General features: G+C 32.0%; 2 protein-coding genes and 4 non-coding genes across 6 annotated transcripts; 2 read left to right on the forward strand and 4 right to left on the reverse strand.

Moving 5' to 3' along the window:
• The first annotated feature begins 166 nt into the window (after positions 1–166).
• LOC124924207 (triacylglycerol lipase 2-like) lies at positions 167–7,374 on the forward strand. The gene is made up of 10 exons (XM_047464274.1): positions 167–367; positions 446–550; positions 1,311–1,451; positions 1,531–1,641; positions 1,708–1,851; positions 1,928–1,968; positions 2,063–2,142; positions 2,389–2,484; positions 2,582–2,894; positions 7,041–7,374. The coding sequence occupies exons 1-10, from the start codon at positions 167–169 to the stop codon at positions 7,372–7,374; spliced, it is 1,566 nt and encodes a 521-aa protein (XP_047320230.1).
• On the reverse strand, positions 4,299–4,371 carry LOC124928280. Its single transcript, XR_007098498.1, has one exon. It is a non-coding gene; the product is annotated as a small nucleolar RNA snoR77Y (small nucleolar RNA).
• On the reverse strand, positions 4,802–4,873 carry LOC124928277. The gene has a single exon (XR_007098495.1). It is a non-coding gene; the product is annotated as a small nucleolar RNA snoR77Y (small nucleolar RNA).
• Positions 4,934–5,083, reverse strand: LOC124928309. Its single transcript, XR_007098515.1, has one exon. It is a non-coding gene; the product is annotated as a small nucleolar RNA snoR2/U65 (small nucleolar RNA).
• Positions 5,235–5,303, reverse strand: LOC124928312. The gene has a single exon (XR_007098518.1). It is a non-coding gene; the product is annotated as a small nucleolar RNA U49 (small nucleolar RNA).
• A 227-nt stretch (positions 7,375–7,601) lies between the features above and the next one.
• On the forward strand, positions 7,602–9,104 carry LOC124924208 (ring-infected erythrocyte surface antigen-like). Its single transcript, XM_047464275.1, has 8 exons — positions 7,602–7,680; positions 7,807–7,973; positions 8,043–8,112; positions 8,171–8,262; positions 8,316–8,432; positions 8,485–8,592; positions 8,664–8,687; positions 8,796–9,104. The coding sequence occupies exons 1-8, from the start codon at positions 7,602–7,604 to the stop codon at positions 9,102–9,104; spliced, it is 966 nt and encodes a 321-aa protein (XP_047320231.1).
• The last annotated feature ends 8,183 nt before the right edge of the window (positions 9,105–17,287 follow it).

Here is a 17,287-nt window from a genome sequence, read left to right on the forward strand (position 1 = left end):
ATCAATTTTTCTTAAATTTACATTTACCTTAATCCTTCATACTTATCTATAAATTTCTACTTTCTTATTTGCTTCCCAATATACATTTGAAACAAACCTTCATCCTTTGTTTTGAAGAAGTTAGAAGAAAGCAAAACCGACAACAACAACTAGGAAAGACAGAGATATGGTTGTCAATTGGCTAAGAAGGTTGGCGATTTTGATCTCATTTTCTCTAGTTCTAGACGCAAAGTCATACAATGTGTTCGGTTTTAGTGTAAATGAGTTGGGGCAATCGTTAAATATAACTCAATTCTTGGTCGATCATTCTGAGGGTATATGTGCCACTTTTATCCGTGTCCATGGTTATCAATGCGGAGAATTCGAGGTATATATAAAACATGATTTCAATATATTATGTACTTCTTCATATGATACTTGATATATATCGTTTTGTATGTTACAGGTTACAACAAATGATGGGTACATATTGAGCTTGCAAAGAATGAAAAAAGAAGACATCGCCATTCGCCAAAAACAACCGATTTTGTTACAACATGGTCTTGTCGTGGTAAGTGTGACCCATACACTCTCTTTTAGCTTATTCAATATCTAACAAAATTTTCTCTATTAGGAACAAGTTTTAAAATAATTTTTCTCATTTATTTTAGGAATAAAATCTTTTTATACATTCACACTCCTAAATTGAAGGATATAATACAATTAAAACCCTAGAAATTTACAATAATACATTCTAAACTTGACTTGAATCGTGCTGATTGTCCCGAAATGAGAATAAAAGTCAAATAAAAAATAGAGTTAAGATCTCTATATTAAATTGAACGTTTTTCTTTATTTATGTTTAATGCCCATTAATTTATTATTTATGATTTGACTATTTTAGATATCTCAAAAATAATCCATTTAGTCAAATTATGTATAATTTACTTTTATATCATTCTATTTAATTTTTTAATAATAAACTATATATATAAGATAATAATAGTATTTATGTATTAATTGATTCAATGGGGGTAACAACAACATTTTCCCACTAAACTAACATTGTTTCAACTCTTCAATAAGTTCAATATTGAGGGACAATGAGTTCATGATCTATTGAATCTAATGCGTTCGATCTTATGAATGATTTCATTTTTCATAACCTTTTGACTAAGATAAGAATATTATATGTTTTTATCATATCCAATACATTGGTTATCAAATCATATATGGTTATTATATTAATCTTTTAATTCGAAGTACCCATTATATATAATAACTTTCTTAAAAGTTTCATCTTTTGAAAAATTGTTTTGTTACAAATATAGGATGGGACTTCGTGGTTGCTCAATGCTCCCGATGAGAACTTGCCTATGATCTTGGCAGATAGTGGATTCGATGTATGGATTAGCAACACTCGAGGAACCCAATTCAGTCAAAAACATGTCTCACTCAATGTTCGAGACAAGGTAACATAAATACCTTATAATTTAAAACCCTAACTAAACCGCTAATAAGTGACTTATACATAAGTGCTTTTTATTATAGGAATATTGGAACTGGTCTTGGGAGGAACTAGCATCATATGACTTGCCCGCAGTAGTTGATTTCATCTTCGGTCAAACCGGGAAAAAATTGAATTATATTGGCCACTCGCAAGTATATTTTATACCTCATCGATTATTTTGATTAATATCAATAATTTTAACTAATATAAATAAACAGGGAACCCTAACGCTTATGACACAACTCTCGGAGAGGAGACTATTAGACAAGCTGAAATCCGCTGTGTTGCTAAGCCCGATTGCTCGCTTGAGCTACATGAAAACCGCGCTTGTTAATTTCGCAGCCCGAACTTATCTCGATGAGGTATTTATTTATACTATTTATTTTATAAAAATTGTATCGATAAGGTAGTTGAATAATCATTTGGTATGATATTTAGTTGGTTAAGCAACTGGGATTTGGCGAGATCGATCCAAAAGGGTAAGAACTATCGTGTCAGCTTATTTCATAATCAAATAAACCCTAATTTTTTTATGGTAAATTAGTTAAAATAATTTGTGTGTAAATTCAACAGAATTCCAGTATATAACATGATTAAATTGTTATGTGATCAACCTGGTATTGATTGCTATGATTTGGTAGCTGCATTCACAGGTATATTTATGTCCAATTTTCATTACTTTCATTTTAAATTTGGAAAAAAAAAAACTTATTGAAACATTATTTTTTTTATTGTCAAACCAATCCCTGTTCGATTCAAAATTTAAGTGATTCCAAATGAAATATGTTATTTATTTGCTAAAATTATAACTTTTTCATAACATTAATATCAATAAATTGTGTTAAATATTATTTGTAACATTAAGTATATTTAAAATTATTAATTTCATTGTGAAACAGGTAAGAATTGTTGTTTAAATTCCTCAACGGTTGATCAAGTCCTCAAGTATGAGCTTCAACCCACATCAAGCAAGAACTTAGTGCACTTTGCTCAAAGTAATAACTAATTAATAATAATTATATTCCATTTGGAACTCAAATTAATATTTCAACCATAATTTTGATTAACATGAGTTCATTCCATTATTTTCAGTTGTTCGAGATGGTGTTGTCGCAAAATACGACTACATGAATTTGTTACAAAATATTGCGGTTTATGGCCAGCCGAAACCCCCTGTATACGATCTGTCCAATATTCCAAATGATTTTCCTCTCTTTCTCAGCTACGGAGGCGAAGATGCGTTATCTGATGTTACAGATGTAAAAACGTTACTCAGTATACTCGGTTCACATGATGTCGACAAAATTACAGTTCAGTTTGTAGAAGAATATGCGCATGTTGACTTTATTTGGGGGCTTTCCGCAAAGAATGTTGTGTACAACAAAATTGTAACATTTTTTAAGGGGCAAAATTAACTTGTGACTAGCCTCTTTTTTCTTTTTATCTCTATGTAATATTCAATGTTTGTTCTTACTAAGTTTCTAATATAATTGACTTTTTCTGAGAAAAAATGAATAGATTTTATTAATTTTTTTTACTAGTGTGATTCTGAATAAGTTTATATCAATTCATGTTTCAAAATGCACTTAAGTTTTCAAAATGCATCCTTAAATATGGGTAGCTAAAAAGTAAAGAAAAAAACAAGAAATTTGGGCTATGAAGGCTTTTGTGCACCAAAAGTATAGTGAGGTTGACCAATTACTTAAGTACCGGTTTCAACTTAGTTATTTGTTTTTATGAAATTTCATTTCATTCAAAGAAAGTCGTTTGAACAAAAGAGAAATCGAAAAATATGACACGAAAAAAGGAATGAAAAGGTTAATTAACAATAAATTATAAGAATTTTCAAATCAATGTCCAGACATAATTCCCTTTAATGATAATCCAAAAATTCAATGATGCACTCAGCTGAAATAGTCTAAGTTGTGACTCTGAATCATCTTCAAAGGGGTAAACAAAAATAACTTTGAATATATCTCACCAAAAGAGTTTTATTGTTAACACTCTAATTTCTATCAATCCACTAACAAAACCACAACTTATCAAAAATCAACAAATTTTAAAAGACTAAAAGTAAATCTCAAATTGGTCACATTTAGTCACAATGAAGACACATTCTCCCATGAATAGCACACAACAATGTATGTCAAATGTAAGAGTTTGGGTCTGCTGTTCCTCAAATCCAACAACGATTATTGAAAAACCCAATACTCCATTTTTTGCCCTTCATCTTCCTTCTTCAGACAGGTCTTGTCATTCTAAACCATGTTTGCCTTTTTCTAATAATTCCCATGTATCTTAAAACTGTCATTTGCTGAATACAGTGATGAAGAACAAATAACTAACATTTACACAACTTTCATAAGCTCCATTGAGCTACACCTTTCAAAACCCAATTATAGTTTTATCAATCTATCTTTGAACTACATAATAATAATAAACACAAATACAATTCCTACAAATATTTGAACTCAAATCACATTCAGTGGTAAAATTAAATAAGAAAAAAGATTCACATACACAAACATACATCATCAAGGGCTGATCATCCCCCTATAAACTCAAGCAAATATACTATCAATTCAAAACAATGAACTTACATCACCAAATCTACATAGTTTTTAAAAATAATTCTTAGTTAATCAATTGGAAATGTAATAAAAACTCCAATAATGAACCAAAATGACTGCATATCTGATGAACACTCCACACAAATCTTACCAAACATTCCACCAATTAGTATAATCCATTTCAAATATAAAGCCAAAAATAAGCAAAAGAGAGCAAAGTTAGTATCAAGTCTTGACAGTGTAAGCCTCAGATAGCCATATGACATCAAAATAAATCAGCCGGTAATTCCAATTTTTAATCCTCACAGGCATTACAACATATAATTGACAAGTTTCAAATCTAAACCATTTAATGTAAAAAAGAATATTGTCAATAGCATAAAACTCCAATAACTGCTTTTCAACAATAGCATTAGTTTCCAAATTTATATCTCAATATCTAAACATAAGTTCAAAATGCAAAGAGAATGAATCAAATGAGTGTATATCTGATGAATACTCCAGCCAATCATCCCAGTAATATAACATTCCAGCAATTATCAGGCTCCATTTCAAAACAGAATTGAAGGCAAAATCTGTGATGATCTTAAAGAACTAAAATTGTGATTCCATCTGTCATTAGAACAAGTAAGCAAAGGAACATAAAGAGTTTTGGAGTCATCAACAAACTGTCAATCTTCATGTAGTATTAGCAAATGATCAAAAAGAGAAAAATCAAGTTTTGACAAGATTTTTAATGAAGTGTAAGCCTCAGACAGCCAAATGACATCAAAATAAATCAGACGGTAATTCCAATTTTGATCCTCATAGGCATTACACAACCACACATAATCAAACAAGTTTCAAAACTAAACAATTTAATGTAAAAAAACATAAATGTAATCGCATAAAACGGCTCCATGGACGAACCAAGAACAATCGATCCACAGATTCCTATCAAGATGCGAAACATGAAATTGATATTGGTCCAATATGACATCACCGGTCAATGCTCGATTAGCTACCGTAGACGTGGCATCGGACCTTAAGAAGAAACAGAAAACAAGAAACCCTCAGAGTCCCGTTTCAAATCAACCACACGGCGAAGAATGGGAGAGAGTAAACGATCCCGATCGGCGTTCCAAGACACTTAGTCAATTGGAATAGCCGCCGATGGATGGGATAGAGAACAACCATTCGCCGCCGCTGTGTAAAGTGTCATACGGCACTTCCTATCTATTTAGGGGATTTCTTCCTCACAGGGGAAATGAATTTAACAGAAAATTAACAGATAAAAGACAAAATTAAACTACAAAAGAAAGCCATCTTCAACATTTTCGAATCCCTATAGAACTAAAACCAGATCTGGGTATCAATAAAGATACAAAATTGAGAACAAGAGAATAGTGGGTGAGGTTGAAGAACTAGGAGAGGTCGGTTATATATATATATAAAATGAATTGCCGCCGCTGCTGAATAGAAATCCTAATTTTTTTATAAAAAAGAAAAGAAAAACCCTAGTTAAATATCGCTAAAAATGTTAATTAAGCTAGATTTTTAAGATTATAAGTTTTATATAATAAATAAAAATTATTATATCGCGTTTAAAAAGATTATTTAAATAAGTTGTATTTCACCTAATTGGATGAAATGACTCTGATAAAGGGTCTAATTCCAAAAAAGGACCTTGCCTAATAAATCTTATAAAAAGGGTCTTTTCGTCCTCCAAAATGTCTGTCTTGCTCCACTCGCTCACTTACCGATCAAAGACGCGACATACCACTCTCGTGTTTTCATCTAAAACGCGTTTATGAACTCACGCGTTTTAGATGAAAACGCGAGAGTGATATTTCGCGTCTTTCTTCGTATATATACTTATTTTGCTCCCTCATTTAAAAAAAATCTTTTTCATTCACGACTCTCCAACTTCCAACTTCGTATTTACAACTCTAGACTTTCCATTCCAACTTCCAACTTCGTTCAACATCATCATCGATCAACTCTCATCAGCGTTCGTCGTTCGTCTCTTCGATCATATATTCTGGTGAGTTTAGGGTTTAGTGTTTAGGTTTAATCTATAATATTCTTATTATTCTGTAGTTTATATTGATGGATGTTGATGTATAATCCTTAGCTTTTAGGGTTTATGTAACTTTTAGGGTTTATGCAGCTTTTAGGGTTTATGTGTGTATATGATGTTGTTTATTCAATGTTCTTCACTCACGAGTATTATACTAATGTTCTTATTCTGCATTACATGCATGGTTTAAGGTTTATAATAACCGCGAATTATTATTTCACGAGCATTGTACCTATATGTTGCTTATCCAATTTTCTCGTGTATTCTTTGATGTTGCTTACTTGAGTTCTGGAGTTACTTACTCCAATGTTGTTACTTTTTTGTAGATGGAGTCCACCATAATTCATGAGTTTGTTGGTAGGGTCTCATGGAAAACCAATATCTCAAACATTTCCACGAAGTTTGCTACAATGGATCTAATGGAAAGGGTAGAGCAAACCCAATTTCAATTTTTATTCAAAGGATCCACGTTACTGCGGTTTTCAGGAACGATAATATATCAAATGCTCCTCAGGAAGAGCAACTCAAATTCTATGGAGATGAAGTTTCCTCTTGATTTGAGAGGAGTTGTGCTTCGGGATGAATGAGTTTGCCTTGGTCAGAGGCCTCAATTTTGGGAGATTCCCTACGGTGGAAACCATTTTCAATCAAGTTGAAGAATGTCAACATTTGGTTGTCAAATAATTTAAAAGTAATATGATTGTTAGAATAACAAACATTCACTCAAAATTTGTGTATTGCTCTGATAAGAAAGATGCATGAAAATTGGGGTTGGTATACCTAGTTTGCCAATATCTCTTCGCCTTTGACCCAAAAAGGATAATAAATATCAAATTCATCAGCATGGTCGATGACATCGACACTTTCCTCCAATTCCATGGGGAAGGTTGTCCTTTAGAGCAACCCTGAAGGGTTTGAACAGGGACTTAGAACACAACAGGTCGCTATATCTGGAGAAGAAGAAAGCTACGGGAAAGAAGAACAAAGACAAGAATATCGATATTTCTTATAACGTATATGGGTTCACACTAGCCTTACAAGTGTGGACCTATGAGGTTATCAAAACGTTTGTCCCCAAACTTGTAAGGAATACGATGCTTCAAGCACATGAGCCTGTTTGCCCATGCCCAAGGATAATACAGTACAAATCTAATAGGAAGAGCACCGCCTTTGATCTTCACACTGCCCTGCAAGGAAATATTGTCAAGAAGATGGAATTGTCTGAAGAGGAGAAGATCTTATATGTTGGGGAGTAATTTTTATGATTGCTTATTTTAATTTGATTGCAGAAAGAGGAAATTTGGAATGTAGTTCCTCCTAAACCTGACATGAGGAAGAAAAGACAAATTATTCCCCCAACACCTCTCATTCTGTTCCTGCCAAAACAACCACGAGTAGAAGAACCCTCATCCCTACCCCCATCCCTAACAGCTTTTATTCTGTCGAGAGCGCCACGAGTAGAAAATATGATGATTCCTCTCAAATGACTCCGGCATCAATAGATCCACATGATGATGATGACCCTCAAATGACTCCAACAACAACAACTCCCCATGATAGATGTAGATTGGATCAACTAATGAATGAGCTAAATGAACTAAAAACTGAAATGAGAACTGAAATAAATCTCATAAAAGAGATGTTAAACCAACTACAAGAATAGTTTGGCATATTATCAACCACACTAGGGGAGGAACAGAGAAGGAGAAGATTGAATGAGGAATATGTGGATGTGCTTGTGGAGAAAAAGAGGGTGAATGAGGAAGACAAGGATGAGGAATATTTGGAGGTGAATGAGGAAGATTTGGAGAAGGTGAATGTGTTGATTGAGGATCTGATGAATGAGAATATTGAGGTATGTCTAATTCAAGTATTTGGTCTAATTCAAGCATTTTTCTAATTCAAGCATTTTTTCTTTTTTTAGGATTGGCTTGTGGAGAAGAAGAATGAGGATGTGCTGGTGCAGAAGGAAGACAAGCAGAAGAATGAGATATGTCTAATTCGAGCATTTTGTCTAATTCAAGCATTTTGTCTTTTTTTAAGATGTGGTAGATAAACTAAATGATAAAGACAGTGATGTGGAGGAGAAGAAGAATGAGGATGTGGAGGAGAATGTGGTGAATGAGGATGTTCTGAAGAATGAGGTATGTATAATTCGAGCATTTAGTCTAATTCGAGCCTTTGGTCTTTTTTTTAGGATGTGGAGGAGAAGAAGAATGAGGATGTGGAGGAGAAGAAGAATGAGGATGTGGAGGATAAGAAAAATGAGGATGTGGAGGAGAATGTGGTGAATGAAGATGCTATGAAGAATGAGGTATGTATAATTCAAGCATTTGGTCTAATTCGAGCATTTTGTCTTTTTTTAGGATGTGGTGGATAAGCTGAATGATAAAGACAATGATGGGTTTGTGGAGGAGAAGAAGAATGAGGATGTGGTGGAGAATGTGGTGAATAAGGATGTTCTGAAGAGTGATGTATGTATAATTCAAGCATTTGGTCTAATTTGAGTATTTTGTCTAATTCGAGCATTTTGTCTTTTTTTTAGGATGTGAATGAGAAGGTGGAGGATGTGAATGATATAGACAAGGAAGACAAGTAGAAGGTGGAGAATGTGTAGAAAGTGGAGGATGTGAATGATATAGACAAGGAAGACAAGTAGAAGGTGGAGAATGTGTAGAAGGTGGAGGAGGATGTGTTTGTGGAGAAGGTTGAGAAGAAGGAAGACAATGTACAGAAGAAGAATGTGGTGCAGAAGAAGAGGGTGGAGGATGATGTGTTTGTGGACAAGATGGAAGACAAGGTGCAGAATAAAAAGGTGGATGTGGTGGTGCAAAATAAGAAGGTGATTGTGGAGAAGAAGGACAAGCAAAAGGTGGAGGAGGATGTGGTAGAATTGGACGATCCAACCCATGTCCAATTTAAGAGAAATATGTTGAGGTCGGGAGTATTACTTAGTCCCTACACCGACCCTGCTGGAAAAAAATGAGGGTCAAAGATTCAATCAAAGTCGATCCTATGGCAAAATTTGATCTGAAACTGCAGAAAGAGTTGATGAAAGAGTTGGGGAAAAAAGTAAATGTAAATAGTTGGAGCTCAGTACTAGCATTGCATGCTATAAATTCTTCAATACAATGCTGAGGACAACTAAGTGGCTAACTAATGTGGAGATCAATGTCGGATGTGCTTTGTTAAGAAAAAGAGAAATCACCTACCCTAAGACGTACACGAAGGATTTCACCATCGCATATTGTCATCTCGCCCATTTATTTTCATCACACTATGACCAATTTGTTATTGCTGTGGATAATCCAAAAGGCTATGATTTTGATGTATCCTTTTATGAGTACTATTGGGGTAAGGAAGAAATACATATGCTCATGTGGAGCATTATTGATGACATTTACTTGCCCCTCAACCTCGAAATGAAGCACTGGGTATTGTGTGTTCTGTGAATTAAAGAATGGAGAATTGACGTTTATGATTGCGATCAGTCAATTTACAACGACGAAAATTTTGCAGAATTCATGATACCCATGTGTGAAGTAATGCTACTCTTTCTTCATGAAGCAATGTCTCTAGTTGAAATTTCTAGGTATCCTAACATGACCATGGAGACATTAACATTTTGTAGAATTCCACATCCAGAAGTACCAAAAGCAAAAGTAAGTGGGGACTGTTGCGTTTTTGTATTAATGTATATAGAGTATTTGATTGCTAAACTTGGTCTAGAAAGTTGCATATCAAATAACATGAAATTTTATAGAGAAAAGTGGGTAGTTAGGTTGTTCCACCAAATTTTAGAGCCATGAAGTGTTATTCTTGTAATATTTTAGAGTTATGTGATGATAGTTGTAATATGTTGAAACAATTCAAATTATTGTTGTAATATTATTGTAATATGTTGAAACAATTCACTGTATTGTTATAATATTATTGTAATATGTTGAAACATTTCACTATATTGTTGTAATATTAAAGACACGCCATTTTACAACATAACTCACTCACGAATATTACAATATTCGTGAGTGAGTTATGTTGTAAACTGTGTGAGTTAAAGACAACAAATTAAAACATAACTCAAAGATGCGATTGTGAGTTATATTGTAATATGCGTGAGTTATGTTCTAGTATGGTGTATCATAACTCACGGATATTACAATATGTGTGAGTTTTGTTGTCATATGCGTGAGTTATGATACACTATACTACAACATAACTCACGCATATTAAAACATACGTGAGTTATGTTATAATATGTGTGATGCATGAGTTATGATGAACCATACTACAACATAACTCACGCATATTACAACATACATGAGTTATGTTGTAGTATGGCGTATCATCAAATCGATTAACTCACGTATATTACAAGAAGCCAACACACATATTGTAATAACCCTCCATTACATCCACTAACGCATATAACAATAATTAAGGCATATTGTAATAAACCAACAAACCATAAATAGAAGAATATTCAGTATTACATAACTAATTATGATAAACCATAATATTCATTATTTTTAACAAAACTCTAAACAAGGAGAAATTAAGTAAGCATATGCGACAAATCACAAGCAACAATAGATTCAAGCAACCTTGTGTGAGGAACACCATGTTCATCCAATGTTGATGACACGGCAATCACTGTCTCAAATAGCCAATTGTCGAGAAAAACATCATAAACATTTTTCAAAGTCAACGGTCGATTCCTGCTATCTATCTCCAGGTATACTATTATAGTTTTGTCGTCCCTTGGCTTAGAAAATGGTTTATACATTTCTTTTGTGCTACCTCCTCCAGCAATTATCAACTCTATGAGATTCTGTTTGTAAGTTGGGAAGAATTCCCCTATAAAAATAAAAATGTAACTATCGAATAGTTTCGAAAGCTAAAAAATAAACAAAACAGTTTCAGTTATCAAGCAAGATAATGAAGGTACACAGAGGAGGAATCAAACCAAACTTACATTGTTCAAATACCGAAGTATGTCAGCTTTAGGACCACCTTGGGCCTCATGATTATCTTGCTTAACCTCATGCGGTTCTTCATCAACATAGGTTTTGGCTTTCATTGATGATTTTATCTCTGTACAAAAACAATTTTAATTTTAATTTAACAGAACATATGTATGGACCCATCTCCCATTAAATATTGCCTTCAATACTTTTAGAGTTTGGCTGCATGCACCATTAGCATCAGTGTAAGCTATAACATGAGTAACATCATCTCTCCACTTCATAGACACCCTTGCACCACAAGTGCCATCAAATTACACTATCAACAACTGTGTCAAATAATAATATCATGATCATTACATTCAAAACTTACATAATATGGACATGGTCAGTAGAGAGAATAGTACATAATCTTCACTAGATAATTGATTGGGACAAAATGTCATCACAGTGTTTGTTGCCTGCATATTAACAAAAAAAATGTGTTTTGTTATTAAATATGAACGATTTAATCACATTATCTTAACGAGGGATGGTTACACTGTCCTTCCCATCCCGACTCAAAGAGTCGATGACTAGGGTTTGTGAAAAAACATAAATATGAACATTTCAACATAACGACATTGTGTGTACGTAGGGTTTAGGATAGGGTTTAGGGTTGGGTTTAGGGTTTGTGGTTTCCTAAATATAAACAAAAGATAACGATTTTGTTGTACGTACCATTTTGTTGATATTGAACGAACGGAGTGATTGTGGTTGCGAGGTCTTTTTGTGGAATTAGACCATTTATCAGGACTATTTCATCAAATTCCCCGTATTCCAAACAGTATTATATATCTTTATGTGTTTAACAGGTCCTTATAATTAGAAAAATGATATTAAATTTTAATATATAAATTTTAAATTAAATATTTATGTGACTTATGTGAATTTTGGCACTAAGTCATTCATTATGTTTTAATAATAAAAAATAAGTAAGAAAGTGTTTTTTAACTTGAAATTTATCACTTATTTTGTTATATTATATATATATATATATATATATATATATATATATATATATATATATATTTAATTTAAAGTAATCGGATTAATGAACGGGTCGAGAGTTTTGATTAATTTGAATATATATGTGGAATAAATGGATGCTTATGTCGGGTAGGGTCGTAGGTTGACTCGCTCATAAATTTTAAATGATTAAATTAAATATAATTTATATATAAGTTTTAAACTTATAACATAACAAAAACAAGTACACTTTTTAACCAACTAAGCTAATTAGACTTTATATTTTAAATTCAACACAATATTTGATAAATAAAACTTATTGAACTAATAATTATTTATATTTAAATTCAATTTAAAGTTTGATAAATGGGCGTTTGATGTGGTGGAAGTCATTAGTTCAAGCCTAATTATCCATAAACCCAATGTGAGTTTTTTTCTATTTTGACTTGCTCCCCCGCCTAAATGGATAAGAGGCTCGTGGGATTGACGTGAGGGGGAAATGATGACTATATTTTTAAGAGCGAACTCCGGGTGAATATGAAACGCGAACTCCGGGTGAATATGAAACGCATGGATAGAAGTTATGCCTTGAAATAAAAGACAATTCAGAATCCGCTTTGTCCACGAACAAGGAAGCTATAATAAAATTTTGTATTAATTTCTTATAAATTTTGTAAAACCTATTTATTAATTCGTGATATATTTAAATAAAAAGAAATAAATATTTTTTAATTATTTTTCTCTCTTTGATGAGTTTATATACATATACAAAATTATAAATTAAATTTAATAATCACAAGTGGTGCAGTGGTTAAAGTGTTCATATTTCAAACCTGACAAATGTTTGAGTCCTAACTGGTACGAATTTTAGAAGGTGTATTATAAAGATTAAAATGATGATGGTACAAGTGAGTGTTATGATGGATTAATGGAATTGTCGGATTTTAGAAGGATATTATAAAGATTAAAATGTATATGTGGCTGTGATGATGGATTAAGAAAACGGTCGAATTTTAGAAGGGTATTATAAATATTAAAATGAGAATGATGGTTCAAATTGGATCAAAATGACCAAAGAGAGGGTGTAATGTGATTGACAATGACGAATCGGATGGAACAAAATGCTTAATGTGTGGGTAGAAGGTGGTCGATAATACGACGAGTCGTAGATGAATTTGTTTCATTATTTCTTTCATTTTTATGTGTTTATACACAAAATATATATACATATAAATATTATAAATTAAATTCAACAATCACAAGTGGTGTAGTGGTTAAAGTATTCAAATTTGAGATAAGAGTTTCAATCCCAACTTATACATGAGTGCGATAATGGATTAAGGGAATGATCAAATTTTAAATGTGAATGATATGTTTCTGGCTTAATCTTAATATAGAGAAGTCCAATGAAAAAGCAAGTTTTTACGTATCCATGCCTTAACCTAAGATCTAAAAGAAACATACTCGTTTCAATCAAAAAAATACATATAGACTAAGACATTTTAGTAGAGACAATTTAATTTCAATTTATCTGAATTACCTAAGCTTAAATGGCGAATATGAACCGAGAACTGATGAATGATTCATGTTAGAAATGGCTCAAACCTGTCATGTGTCTAAAAATTGAGGTTAATACATCAAAATTTCAAAACTAATTTGAGAATCATCCTAAAATTTTCCTCATATTTTTTGGACACCTGTAGCAAAAACTATAGACACTACAAGTTAGGCTAAACAATACAAAATAACTAAATTGCCCCTAAGTTTAATTTTCGAATTCCATAAAATATGGAAAGTTATTTCGAGTCGTTTTCTATTTTTTAAGATTTAAAAAAATATTTTAAGACCTCCTTAACTGAAATATAGCTTAAAATATCAAAACTGCCAAATACACAGGGCCTTAAGGGGCTGAAACAGTTCATCCAGTTTAAGTGTGAACTGAATCACTCACATTGAACTAATACATTCAATGAAAGTCAACAAAACCAAATGAACTAGCGTTCATCTTCTTCATTTATCTTTTTTTTATTTCTTACAATCAATTTGAATCAACCTCAAATCCAACTAGAATATGCATCATGATACTCTATAAATCCAACCAAATCAAAAACAAGTAGAACACGCATCAATTAAAGCTCATAAATCAAGTTGTATTTTCAAGTTTTCAGTTAACATTATGTCTAATCTCAACTTTGATTTCACATTATAACCAAAGTTCATTCTAAGATCATAGACAAGTTCCTAACATGATTTGAGACTTGTCTACACTAATTAGAACTTAAAATTCGACTTATAGAGTAGATCGGAGCCTTGTTAGAGCAATAAGGAAGATGACCCACCAATTATTAATTCTCACAAACGTAATTACAGCAGTTGAACTCCTATTATAATAACATAATATTGTCCTGAAAGCTAACATTGAATTTAGGTTCGCACAAGAATCGTTAGATAACTCTAGGCAATATATAAGGAATTTTTAACTGTTTTTGACATTTTTTCATGAAGGTGCTCAAACCTTAACACAACAACTATTTTATTTTATAGATCATTCCTAAATTGATCATATAATCATTCTTGATCATCTCATTCAAGCTTGCGTTTGAAGGAGACGATCCACGAAAATTGGAGAAAATTTGAATTTATGCAAACTTGTGTTAGGATTATTTGTTCGTTTCTAATGTATCAATTAGCTTCTAAATTATCCTGAGATCTTATTAGAGAAAACGAAAAACAAAACAATGAAGAGACAAAGTAGTTACGAACTTGAAAGCTTGACTTTAGACTGTGTCGGTGATGTCGTATTTAATGATTATCATCATCCATTTTGCGAGCCTTGGAGATAGTAACGTCCATTGAAAAAGGAATCTCATATGGTCTAGCGTCGAGACTAGTCTGATTTGGTGAACTTGTATGTAAGGTCTCAGTGTCTTGGCGACCCATGTTAGTCTCCAACACACTTTTTTGACCAACGAGTAATTCAACTTATATTTAGTCATTTTTTTTCTTGATGTAATAAATGCTTGTTTCCACCTTATTCTCATCTTCTTGGGCAAGCATACTCCCCCATGGTAGTTTCATTACCGTGAGATACAAGATTAGAGAACACCAAGCACAATAGGCATGGTGAGGACGATAGGTAATAGGTAGTCTTTGACTCGGTCAAATACATACTGATAACATCATCCAGTATGAATTCTTGATTTTTTTCAATAGTTTGAACAACAGGTCGTGCATGGTCATTAATTTGTTGATGAACCGACTAATGTATTGAATTCAACCTAGAAAACCTCTCTGCTTCTTTTCATTTTGCGGTACTTGCATGATCGTAATTGCTTCAATCTTGCCTAGGTCTATCTCAATCCAGCGTTGAGTGATTAGAAAGTCCAATATATTACCAATTGTTACACCAAATGTTCACTTTTTTGGATTCAATCGGAGTCGGAACTTCTGAGTCATTTACAAGATTTTCTCAAAGTTTTGTAGATAACCTTATATATCCTTAGATATGACGATCATTATTGTTGACATAGACATTTATCTCCTTATGAATCATATCATGAAGGATCATAGTGATAGGTAGTGACAGGTCGTTGATATTTTACCCCGACATATTTTAGGCCAAATGACATGATTATAATATAAGGTACCTAGTTTAGTGATAAACATACTTTTTTTCTTTGTCTTTGGAGCCATCAAAACCTAATTATTTTGTCCACTAAGATGTTAATATGATATTTGTTGACGCAGGCTCATATGCTGGATCTCTTAATTAAAATCCCTGATTTCGTGCTCGTTGAATCAATCCAAACAGAGCTCCCTTGCCTAGACTTTGCATCATCAACCACGATTGATTCCTCTTTGACACTCCGCTATCTCAGGTTTTAACCTAGTTAACTAAGTAAGTTGATATTTTATTATTTCTGTAATAAACAAACAAAAAATTACAATAATATATTTTTTTAAATATTCTGTATTCTATTACATTTGTTCACCCATTTATTTATTAGGTTTTATTTAAATTGTCCTACTCTCAATTAATTTGTGTTTAAGTTGATATTCCAAACAATTATTTATTTTAAATTCCGTGTAATAAGTTTTTTTTTTATTTCAAAAAATAACTTTTATAGACTTGAAACTGGTTTAAAAAAAAATTATGGTGTAAAAGTGTGTATCGTGGGTCGGTACGGTATACATTAATATTTTATCCGTACCTTATACCTTACCGAAAATTTCGGTATGCAAAAAATGCATATCTTTACATTACCTTAATTTCGGTATACCTTAACTTCGGTATAAAAAAAATTCATACATTTATCTTACCTTGATTTCAGTATACCTTAATTTCGGTACGGTATCGATATTATACCTTTGATACCTAAAAAACATATTAACTTAAAAAAAAATCAATCTTATCGGTAAGGTAGAGATTACATATATTGAATAATATTTCAGTATATTTATATTTTAATATTATTCAAAAATTGTATTTCTTTAATTAAATTAATATCAAATCTATTTAATTATTTTTTTATAAGTATTATATATATTATATATATTTTTTAACTTATAAATACTATTTCGGTACTTCGGTATATCTCGATATACCAAAATTTTAAAAATCTCATATCTTTACCGTACAAATAATTTTGGTATCGGTATTATACCTTACCTTTTTTGGTATACCTTAAAAATCGATATATTGCGGTACGATATTTTCGATATACCTTTAATATCGGTAATTTTTCACACCCATAGGTATTTATTAGTTTACTCTGATTTAATATTGTACATTGTTTTTTTTTTTTTGCATTGCTCTTATAAACAATAAATGCATAAAATTTGTATTAAAATTGATTTTGTTTTTAAAACAACTGATATAATAAGATTTTCTTGAGGAATGACAAGGTAGACTAGGGTTGTAAATAAGTCAAGTCAATCTCAAGTCAGCTTGAGCTCGACTCGTTTCAGTATTTATTAGCTCAGCTCGAACTCGAGCGCGAACGAGTTTATAAATTTGAGGTCTAGCTCGACTTAAAGGGTTTGAACTAAATTAAATTTTTCAAGCCCGAACTCGAGCTAAAGCTGACATTATGCTTAAATAAACTTTATAACAACTATCAAAACGAATACTCCACTTTTGGAGAAAAAAACGGTTGAGTAACTTTGACTTACTAATTCTTGAAAGAAATAATATGAA

This window comes from Impatiens glandulifera, chromosome 2, assembly GCF_907164915.1.
Source record: "Impatiens glandulifera chromosome 2, dImpGla2.1, whole genome shotgun sequence".
In the NCBI taxonomy this organism is placed as follows: Eukaryota; Viridiplantae; Streptophyta; class Magnoliopsida; order Ericales; family Balsaminaceae; genus Impatiens; species Impatiens glandulifera.

Coding starts and splice junctions, on each gene's coding strand:
- LOC124924207 (XM_047464274.1), top strand. CDS start 167: ATGGTTGTCAATTGGCTAAGAAGGTTGGCGATTTTGATCTCATTTTCT. Junction 1,969..2,062: donor GGCGAGATCGATCCAAAAGG/GTAAGAACTATC, acceptor TAAATTCAACAG/AATTCCAGTATATAACATGA. Junction 2,485..2,581: donor CTTAGTGCACTTTGCTCAAA/GTAATAACTAAT, acceptor CATTATTTTCAG/TTGTTCGAGATGGTGTTGTC.
- LOC124924208 (XM_047464275.1), top strand. CDS start 7,602: ATGACTCCGGCATCAATAGATCCACATGATGATGATGACCCTCAAATG. Junction 7,681..7,806: donor AACAACTCCCCATGATAGAT/GTAGATTGGATC, acceptor CAACCACACTAG/GGGAGGAACAGAGAAGGAGA. Junction 8,688..8,795: donor TGAATGAGAAGGTGGAGGAT/GTGAATGATATA, acceptor GAGAATGTGTAG/AAGGTGGAGGAGGATGTGTT.